Source organism: Gambusia affinis, linkage group LG04 (assembly GCF_019740435.1).
Source record: "Gambusia affinis linkage group LG04, SWU_Gaff_1.0, whole genome shotgun sequence".
Lineage (NCBI taxonomy): Eukaryota > Metazoa > Chordata > Actinopteri > Cyprinodontiformes > Poeciliidae > Gambusia > Gambusia affinis.
In genome coordinates this window covers 3,619,304-3,630,814 of record NC_057871.1, presented here as the reverse complement: position 1 = coordinate 3,630,814, position 11,511 = coordinate 3,619,304, and the positions used below count along the sequence as shown (strand labels likewise).

Genomic DNA, 11,511 nt, shown 5'->3' with positions numbered 1-11,511 from the left:
TCAAATTATATTTTGATTGTTGTTTTTTCACAAAATAAACAGTCGTACTCTACAGATGCCAATAAAGTTGGTTTATTTGTTTCTGTTATTTTCCCATTGCAATTTTAATGAAGGAAGAGAAGCGGAGTAAATGCTGGTTGGAGCAGCTCTTTTTCAGACTTGTCCAATGGTCTTTCTTAAATTAGCCATGGGGGCTGGAGGCTCCCTCCCTGTGCTGACAGAAGGAGGAGTCTGTGCCTGTCACTGTCTACTGTTTCATTCTTACCTGCACAGCCCTGCAGCCTTCACCACACTCGTGTCTCTGTGTGGCCACACAGACACACAGGGACTGATTCAAAGGCACAAACCAGCAGGAAGACGTCTCCTTTTTCATGATTTTTTTATGACTAAATCATCCAGAGGCGGAATCTGTGATATAGATAATCTCCAGGACAACTAGCACAGGACATGGCTGGTTGTATGCAAAGTTCCCAACTTTGCAAAAAGTGGGCATTTCTTAGATGCCTGCTTTTGACTCTGTGTCTCAGTTCATGTCTTATTTCAGTATTTTCTGAGCCCTTTGATCCCAGTCACCTCTATTACCACAAGTCTGGACCTAATGAAGACGACATCATCATCGCTAATAATGGGATCAGGGTGCCGTTCGGGAGATCAGTGTTTTTGGACCCTGTGAAAGACCTGATTACAGAAGTGCAGCCCGGCGACCGCTGCCAAATAACAGTTTTGGACAATGACCCACTGACCCAGAAACCTGGGATGCTGACCCCGAAAAGGTTTCCCTGTTCATTTGGAGCAAACGAAGTGAAATACACTCACTTTGGATCTCGGAGCCCCAGCAAGGACCGTGTAAAGATGCAGCTTCGCTATGATTCCCACACAGATACGGTTATCGTCCCATTCATGTTAGAAGTGGAGGTGGTTTTCCAGCAGCTCGAGATCCTCCTCAGGAATATGCCTCTTAATGTGGAGAAACTCAATGGGGACAGCAGCCTGATTGACAAAAAGGCTCTGGAGTTTTCCTTTGAGGATGGGGTCACGCAGTGTAAGATCACCACGCTGGTTGGCGCCGGAGGCCTCCCCAGGTATGGCATGCTTTTGAATAGCCCCCCCAATGGCCAACTGGTTGATTGTAATGAGTTTGTAAATCTGGGTATTCATTACAAACACACTGCTAAAACCAAATCACCAAACAGAGACTATATTCCAATGATGGTAGAGCTGCAGGATATTGAGGGCAACACAATAATGCAGGAGCACTTCCAAACAATGGTCAGGATCAAAGAAGGTGCAGAAAACACTGCTCCTAAACCCAGCTTTGTAGCAATGATGATGATGGAGGTTGATCAGTTTGTGATGACGGCTATTACAAGCGACATGCTGGCAGCTGAAGATGTTGAATCTGACCCAGACAATTTGATTTTCAACATTACTTCACCTCTGAGCCCTCAGCAGGGTTACATAATCAGCACAGATGATCAGAATCTCCCCATCACTTCCTTCAACCAGAGGGACATCAGAAATTTGAAAATAGCATACAAGCCTCCCTCAGAGGACTCAGATCAAGAGAGGATTTTCCAATTAGAGTTTGAAATTGTAGATACTGATGGCGCAGTGTCTGACCCATTTGCTTTTATGATAGTGGTGAAACCTATGAACACCTTAGCTCCGGTTGCAACCAAAAATACAGGTCAGCTACTGTTTGAAGGCCAATCCCGAGCTCTTTCCAGCTCCCAGAATTTGGAAATCAGTGATGAGGATAACCTGGAAGATGTAAGGATTACCGTTGTTGATGGTCTGAAACACGGAGACCTGACCGTGCTCGGTGTGCGCAGGAAATTTTTTACACCGTCTGATCTGGAAGCTGGCATTGTTGTGTACCAGCATGACGGCAGCGACACCTACAGCGATAACATTATTTTAAGAATGACAGATGGAAGGAATGAAGTGGAATTTTTGTTTCCCATCACTATTGTTCCTACTGATGACGAGCCCCCAATAATTAACGCCAACACCGGCCTGGTGCTGTTTAAGAAAGAAATGATGCAGATCTCTCCCTTCATTCTGAGTGCCACAGATATTGACTCAGAAGACTCCTTTATAAGGTTCATTCTTGAAGCACCATACTCTACTGTGGGGGAGCTCTTACTCAGGCAAGTTGAGCCACCCGCTGACCCTTCTCAGTGGAAGTTCAGTGAGACAGATGAGATGTTTGAGCAGGTGGTAACTGAGTGGTCTCAGAAGGATATTCTCGATGGAAAGCTGTTCTATCAACACATCGGACCTCACAGCACCACCACAGTGACGGATTTGCTTGTGTTTCGTGTCCAGGATGACAACGACCCCCCTAATCAGTCAGGTGAGCACACGTTCACCATTAAAATCCTCCCTGTCGATGACCTTCCCCCAGTGCTGTTCCCAGGCACCACGCTTCATATGACTGTCCAGGAATATGAGCTCACTTTCTTCAGGAAGAAATTCTTGTGTTTTACTGATCTAGATTCAGATGACAGAGACCTGAAGTACACAATCACTAAAGTACCAACCGATACTGATGAGAACAATCTAGCCCCCTTGGGTAAGATTGTACTGACAGACAGCCCTGACACTGTAATTACAGAGTTTACACAAGCCCAGGTTAATCACCACAAAGTAGCTTACAAGCCTCCAGACCAGGAACTGGGCATCACTCCAAAAGTCGCTCAGTTCACATTCATTGTGGAGGACACAGCTGGTAACTCAGCAGATGGCTTATTCACAATTTTCCTCCAGCCAGTTGACAACAAACCCCCAGAAATTATCAACACAGGATTTACTGTCAAAGAAACAAGTACTTTTATAATTAGCAGCAAGGAGTTGTACGCCACTGACACAGATACAGATGATGAAAATATCATCTTCACTTTGATCCAAGCTCCTAAATATGGACAGCTGCAATACTTGGGCATTTATATGTCAAATGGTGAAACGTTCAATCTTGAAGATATTGCAAACGGCCTCTTGACTTACCTCCATGGTGGAGAAGAATCTCTCAGCGATGTAATCAAACTTTCTCTGAGTGATGGTTTCCATGAGGTCCCCATAACTCTGAGGGTAACTATAGAGCCAGTTGATGACGAGACCCCGACTATCATGCTCCCAGCTGGCGTGTTGGGGGCCGCCATAGATGTGTTGGAGAACGGAGCAACAGAGATCACCAGTAACGTCATTCAAGGACGTGATAAAGACACGGATGACCTCATGCTGGCTTTCATTGTTGAGGAACCTCCAAGGCTGGGTGAAATTATAGTTAATGGAGCTCCAGCTGAGAGGTTCACCCAGGAGGACATCATCAACGGAGTGGTGGTGTATGCTCACACTTCTGGTGAAATCGGTCCAGTCAAAGTACACGATTCCTTCAACCTAACTCTTTCTGATATGTCTGATCAGTGGGTTGTAGGTGGCAACAAAGTCCAGGGTGTGACTGTTCATGTGACCATCCTTCCTGTTGATAGCATTCCACCTGTTGTCAGTGTTGGGGGACAATTTGTTGTGATGGAAGGAGAGAAGAATGTCATTACCATAAGTCACATTCAAGCTGAGGATGTTGACACCAACAATGATGACATCCTATGCACCATTATTGTCCAACCAACATCTGGTTATGTAGAAAACATCTCCCCAGCCACAGGATCTGAGAAGTCAAGAGCTGGTACTGCCATCACTGCCTTTACCATTAAAGATATTTTGCTTGGTCACATCTACTACGTCCAAAGCATCCACAAAGGAGTTGAACCTGTGGAGGATCAGTTCACATTCCGCTGTTCCGATGGCATCAACTTCTCTGAACGCCACTTTCTCAACATTGTCATCATTCCGGCCAATGACGAGAAACCAGAGATCTTCACACGTGAGTTTGTGGTAATGGAAGGCATGAACTTAGTGATTGACACTCCTTTTCTGAACGCAGCTGATGCTGACATCCCCGAGGACGAGCTGTTTTTTGAGATCATCAAAAATCCCAAGCATGGGGCGATAATCCAACAGCTAAACACAGGCACCGTCCCTGTAGAAAGGTTCAGCTTAGAACAGATCAAAGAAGCGGCCAACATTGTCTATGAACATGATGACTCTGAGACCAAAGAGGACAGCTTTGACATCAGGCTTTCCGACGGAAAACATGTAGTAGAGAAAACAGTTCTCATCATTGTTATTCCTGTTGATGATGAGACACCAAGAATGGCTGTAAATGACGGCCTTGATGTTGAGATTGGGGAGACGAAGGTAATCAGCAACAGGGCTTTAAAAGCAACAGACCTTGACTCTGAAGATAGAGAACTAACATATGTTCTGAAATATGGTCCCGGGCAAGGCTACCTTCAGCGTATAAACAAATTTGGTAATGTTTTGGGAAACATAACTCTGGGGATGAACTTCACACAGGATGAAATAGACAAGCATCGCATTCTGTATGTACACACAGGCCAGGAGGGCATCCGAGACCTGCTGAAATTTGATGTCACAGATGGCATCAATCCTCTTATTGATCGCTACTTTTACATCAACATTGGGAGCATTGACATGGTTTTCCCAGATGTAATCAACAAAGGTGTGACACTCAAAGAAGGGGGAAAAGTAACACTTACCACTGACCTCCTTAGCACATCTGACATCAACAGTCCTGATGAGTATCTCAGCTTTAGCATCACAAGAGCACCCAGCCGGGGGCATTTAGAGTGCACTGACCTCCCAGGTGTTCCCATTTCCACCTTCACCCAACTGCAGCTGGCTGGTAACAAGATCTACTACATCCACACATCAGACGACGAGGTCAAAATGGACAGCTTTGAGTTTGAGGTGACAGATGGTTACAATCCTGTCTTCCGAACTTTCAGAGTGTCCATCACTGATGTAGATAACAAAAAACCTGTTGTCACTGTGCACAAGCTGGTTGTGGAGGAGGGAGAAACCAAACTCATTACACCATTTGAGCTGACGGCTGAGGATCGGGACACGCCTAACAACCTGCTCCGCTTCACAGTCACGCAGGTACCCGTGCACGGCCAGCTGCTCTTCAACAACAGCCGCCCAATTACATCCTTCACCAAGCAGGACCTGAATGAGAACCTTATCAGCTACAAACATGATGGCACAGAGACCAACGAGGACAGCTTTTCCTTCATAGTCACGGACGGCACTCACACAGACTTTTACGTTTTTCCTGATACGGTGTACGCGACTCGCAAGCCTCAAATGATGACCATCCACATCAACACGGTGGATAATGGTGTGCCCCAGATTGTGGTCAACAAAGCTGCTGCTTCATTGAGAGTGCTCCAAACAGGACACCTGGGCTTTGTTTTTACAAGCAAGGTCCTTAGATCAGAGGACAGAGACAGCCCCCAGAAGGTCCTGAAGTACAGCGTGTCTGAGGAGCCGCTGCATGGCTTCATCATGAACGTGGAGCTGGGCAATCATAGCATCAACACCTTCACACAAGGTAAGCAAGCAGCACTCTGTGACATTATTTCACACTCTGGTGTTCAATTACATCAGTGTCTGCATGTTTCTTGCACATGTCAGATGTTTCCCTGGCTCAACACATCCAAGTAAAACAAAAGAGTTATTACCAGGCCTCTAAATGATGTGATCAGAAAGTTACTCAGTCATTTGTATCAGTGTTGGAGCAGGCAGAAGCTCAAAACATGGAAAAACATTGCCCCTAAAGACTGGAAGTTAGTAATAATTTGCAAAATGTTGCTTTTAGTCTCCATACTAACTTTTATTATTAACCATTGTATCATTTAAATATCACATTCTTTAAAAACACACTTCTGAATTATCAAATACATTTCTCTGTACATTTTCTGAAATCAACATAAAACAGCATCAATTATGAAAAAACTGGTTAAATGGGGAGCAACTCTTCTGTAGAAAAAAGTGATACAAATGTTAATCTAAGACTTTAGTTTAGGAGAGATGAACAAGAAGCTAAAATTATGCTCACATAGAATGTGTTTTTATATATTTAATCTATGTGAAAAGTGTGTAACAAATTTGGTTTAAAAATTCTGATTTGGAAAAATGAAAATATTCTTGAAGTATAATTGCTTTTCTGTACTTTTTTCCTTGATTATCTTGACTTGGAAAATGATCAAAGCTAATTTCATACTCAATTTTCTTTAAGATTGTCTTTTTTGTTCTAACCTTTCTTTCTTTCATTAAATTTTTTGATGATTTTATCATATTTATTACCTTTATTTATTAGTGGCTTAAAATTAGAAGTTCACATACAGAATGATTAAACAGTGAGATAATGTGATGTCATACAGACATACGTTTTTCAGTTTTCATTATCAAATCAGTAACTAAAAGTTTGCAAAAGAAATGTTGTCATTTCATCTATATTTTTGTTCCTCTCTGTTCATCATAACAACAGCTGAAATCAACGACATGAAGATCTGTTATGTGCTGTTGGATGGTAGCAACGCCACAAGTGATATCTTCTATTTCACAGTCGAGGACAATGGTAAGAATCCCAAATCCTTTTATCTAAGAGCTGCTAACAATATACAAGTTCTGCTCTCTGTCAGTCGCAACTGTTTGCATCACAAAGACTTAGAGCAGCTGGCCATGACCGACACCAGGGACACGGTGCCGCCTCTATTAGCAGCAGTGGAGAGGGTTGCAGGTTCAAAGGACAGGGGTCAGAGGAGACCTAAAGCTAGCTCTTATTGTGGGTTTGTAAAAGTGAAGGACTCCCATTTGCTTCAATGTCCATGAACAAAAAGCTTATTTCCTCAGGGAACTTCTCAAAGCTTTTAAATGTCACGTTTAAAATGCCTGCAAAACATTTACAGCCAGAGTTCAGTAGTTCATTTTAAGAATGAAAACTTTTTTGTTTTAGTTGTGTACATGAAAACAACAATAAAAATAAAAGGTATCACAAACTAATAAAGTAAATCTCTAAGACAGGTGCAACAATTGAAGGTTATTTCTTCCAAACTTTTTACACCACAAGACCCTCATGAAAGTATAAAGAGAGACGGAGGTAACAGTGAGTTTCTGGAAGAAGATGTACAGTATAAAAATCTATTTTCATCACATTGTGAATTGGTTGGTACTTATGGAAAGTGTTCAATGTTGGGGAGCCATTAGACATGACTGCTGAGTAGTCATCAATCAGATAGATAGATACTCATGGTTCTACAATATACTTTTTGCAGCTTTACGCAGCAGAGTTGCTATTTTACTGTCTGCATAAAATAATGCTACCTATAAACCCAAATAACATGTCCAAAATTGGGGACAAATTGTTTACAGAAAACTGACCAGGAGCTATTCAAAGCATTTTATTTGTTACTTTATGCTTATGTTCAACATGCATATGATTGCATTTTTTTGTTCACAGTTAAGTATTTTGGATAAAATACGTAAATAATTCCTCTCAAAAATGCTTAAATATTTACAATTTAACATGATTGTCAGAAGTTCTTCCTCTTAAACCATTTGTGTTGGTTATAATTCTGACAGTGGACTCATTAAACAACAACAAAAACGTTTTAGTGGCAGGTTACTCAAATACTAAAAATCCAACCATAAAATAAGTGTTTCACTTAGTAAGACTTATGAACCAACAATGACACCTAAACATCCTGTGGGGATTAAACTGGAAGATTACTCCTGGGAAGTGTTAAAAAGTTTCTGCTGATGGATGTAGCTGCATCCTGGATATGCAGCAACATGCCGCTGCAGTGCATGCTAATGGTCAGACTATCTCCTGATAAATCTAAGCAGGTGAGCTGTTTGTGTTTGAGGATAAAACTTGAGGTCAGAAGAGATTTGCACCTGAGATAATCCACCCAGTTTGGACAAACTTTTCATCCAACATATTTAAATTGAACCACATAATACAGCTTACACTTAATATGTTGTAAAAATCCATCATCTCCTTCTTTCTTTAAAAGAACATACAACTTTAAATAAATAATCTAAAACTTTATATTAAAAAGCTATTTGTTTATTACTATTTCTAAAATATTTGTTATAGTTATCAACACTGAGGGCTGCAAATGCTACTTGGGTTCAACACCTACATGCTTCTAGAAGCTCTGCAATAATTTCACCCAGTTCCCAATTTAATTAAGTAATAAATACAACGTATATAATCAAATGGAATTATAGAATATGTAAATTATAATGAAACCTAAAACCTAAATTGGTGGTTGAGAGTTGTAGTTTTTTAAGAGCAAATAGAATTTGAATTGGAGTTAGCGCTGTGTTGTTGGAGTTCTTTAGCATTAATGGAACTAAAGTTTATGATTAGCGCAACTAACTTTTAGGTTAGCAGTGTCCACCACTAATTTACTAGCTTAGTTTGTCTATGCTTTGTGCATTCAACATGTTTCTTTTTACTGTTTGAGAAGTTTCTACATGTTGCTCTAGGTGACCTGTGACGACTCCGTCCTCACAAACAAATTTGCTTCAAAAGTTGCAAGGAGACAGGAAGTGACTACCTTTCATCTGAATTATTTCTCTTTTCTTCTCGTATAACAATCATAGCTGAAACAGGGCGTTACAGAACTGCTGCTGTATTGCTTAGTATTTTGAGTAAATGATGAGTTCTTGTAAAGCTGCTAGATTGCTAATCTTCACCCTCCTCCTCTAATAATGGCAGTGACTTCAAACACAAACTGCAGTTCATGTTGGGTTGAACTTCCCTGAAAGATGACCAGGTCAAAATCTCCCTTCAGGCTTTCACACAGCGGGATTCTCAAGCAATAAATACCTCCGTTTACAAGTGGATACACAAATTGTTAATGTCCGTGTCCAGCAGACGTAGTTCTAACACGACATGGGGAAATAAAAATGTCCACCACAGATGAAGAAAATATGGTAAAATATTACACTGCTGTACAAGCTAAATTAACAGTTTAAGAAATAAAAGAAAAAGCATTCAAGGCGTGTATGTGTTACCAAAAATGTTATCATATTTAGTAAATAAAAATGTTATTAAACAGTTAATCAAGTTCAGGTAATTCCCTATGTGAACACATTTTACGATGATTTTCCAAAGTAGTGCTACTCTCGCTTGAGGACATTTTTCTATACAAGAAAGAGAGAGTGGTACCAGTATTTTTTTTAAATCGATGTTAAGGAATTATTGACTTAAAACAAGTTCCAATATCTTGCTGAAATCTTACTTGTAAGTTAGTTTGGTACTAAAATATTTGAAGTAGAAACTAGACCAAAAATACTGTATTTTTGCAGTGCACTTAGACTGGCAGGTTTCTGATCACCAGCAAATTTTTTTTTGTGAAACTCTAAAAGAGACTGAGGATAATCAAAGCTTTTGCCATAACTTTTACACCATTTTAATTGTTAAAATAGACTTTTTTACTAGTAACAATTGGTTTGGAGGAACAGGAGACTCTGGAGTGTTGAGTGTTACATGATCACTGAGTGGCAGACAAGGGAATGCACTTCCTGCAAGGCTCCAGACTCCAGATCCACAGACAGAGAACGGGTTTGAAGTGAAGTGGCATCCCAAGCAGACAGGTGTGTACGTGAGAAGTGGGATCCTCTTTCAAAGTCTGTGGTCACTCTGCTCTTAGCCCCCCAGAAATCCAACCCAATCTCACAAAGCCTGATAACCCCCTCTGCGTGTTTTCGAGTGGGTAGAGGAAGAGTAGGAGGAAAATATCTCTTTAAGTAGCCATCTTTGTCATTTTGCTTAGGTATATTCTTATGCTGTAGCGTTTCATTCTGACTGACACGACCGAGTTATACTTCCTAACTGTGTTTGGGGATCTTAGGTGTCAGTCGTGTCAACAGTCAGAGGAGATTTAGTGACTAATGGTGCCACAGTTGGGGCCCCCTGTGACTCCTGGAAGTCTTGGCCTCTCAGTCCTCCACAAAACTCCGCTCTGCTCTCACTTTCCCTTTACAGAGCCTTAAGGGCACCACCATTCTCGTTCCATCTGGTTCGTTCGCTAATTTCCCACTTCTCCCCTTCTAATATTTGTTGGAATTCCCCTTCCTTTGTTTTTTTTTTTTTTAAAAAACAAACAAGGAATCTCTTCACTCTTTATGTTTCTGTCCTTTTTTCCTCCAGCATTGATTTATGGTGCTTGCGGGGCTTTTAGGGTGTGTAGTTATGATGTATGGCTTCAGCAGTTATTCTTATCTGCTCTCACATGGCAAAGCTGTTGCAGCACTAGCGAAGCTCTCATCAACTTACTTCTGCTTTCCTTCACTAAAACATCCTTCATAACCATCCCAACTGTGAACATTTTAGTTTCATATTCTGATGTGTTTCATTGGACATTATTTGTTCCATTATTAAGTTCAATTTTATGAATCACAGTAAAGTACCAAAAATACCAAATATTACCAAGAATTTTTGTCTAGTTTCTAGAAGCTCTGTAATATTGAAAAATTACAAAAGGGTATTACAGCCAATAATAACAATAATAATAATAACAATAATAATAACAATAATAATAACAATAAAAACTATCTGACTTTAAACTCAAAGTTCTGACTTGAAATCTTTTTTATTATCCGTGGCCCTAATCCACTATACCTTGATGAAAAGTTAATTTTCTTGTTTTTCTGCAAAGCACAGGAGCTTGTTTTAAAGAGATCCACAATTAGTTGTAGCAGTCCATTTTATTTAAGAAATATTTATATTAGATGTAAAAACAATACAGTAAAAATACTGTAGGCTGTTTGTTTTTTATATAAATTTAAATTAAATATTGTCACATGGACATGTTTACGCTGCTATGCATTCTGGGTAAATGGCGTGTGCTAGGTCTAATTGTGCTAGCTCCAACTAGCTAAAGCAGCGACAAGTAACGTAGTCGAGCCTTTTCAATTTGAACCGCAGCGCGTTGAAATAGATGGGAATGTCGAAATCACAAGGAGTAATGACGATGAGGAGGACCAAACGGAGGAAGAGGAAAGAGTTGTAAGAAAGAGTACTTACACCCTTTGTCCCTAATGGGGTCAGGAGGTACTGGTGCCTATCTCCAGCTAACGTTGGGGGTGAGAGGCGGGTTCACCCTGGACAGGTCACCAGCAGGGCAACGCAGAGACAAACAGGACACACAACCATGCGCACACACACTCTCACCTTGGGAGAATAGAGAGATCGATTAACCTGACAGTCATGTTTTTGGACTGTGGGAGTAAGCCGGAGAACCCACGCATGCAGAAAGACCCCGGGCCGGGAATCCAACCCAGGACCTTCTTGCTGCAAGGCAACAGCTCTACCAACTGCACCACTGTGCAGCCCGGCTGACTCATCATTTTTGAGATTAACATTGGTAACTGTAAGCGCTTGTCTTTCAGCTCTTTGATTAACCAGACCAAACCTTTCATGTGTGACGCTGACATTCAGCTGCCTGGCATTCACACATTATATATACTTTTAGGACGGCGGTTTTCAAAGTGTGAGGCGCGCCTCCCCGGGGGGGCGCCAGAGCACTTTAGGGGAGGCGCGGTGCGAGGGAAAAAATAAACCGGAAAAGC

At 41.2% G+C, this 11,511-nt stretch overlaps 1 protein-coding gene across 1 annotated transcript in view; it reads left to right on the top strand.

The window, feature by feature from the left end:
* The first annotated feature begins 314 nt into the window (after positions 1-314).
* Positions 315-11,511, top strand: part of frem3 (Fras1 related extracellular matrix 3) — a 37,247-nt gene continuing 26,050 nt past the window's right edge. Inside the window, exons 1-2 of the mRNA XM_044114061.1 lie at positions 315-5,476; positions 6,416-6,505. Coding sequence (XP_043969996.1) covers positions 448-5,476; positions 6,416-6,505 — 5,119 coding nt within the window. The 5' untranslated portion in view covers positions 315-447. The remainder of the gene's footprint in view (positions 5,477-6,415; positions 6,506-11,511) is intronic.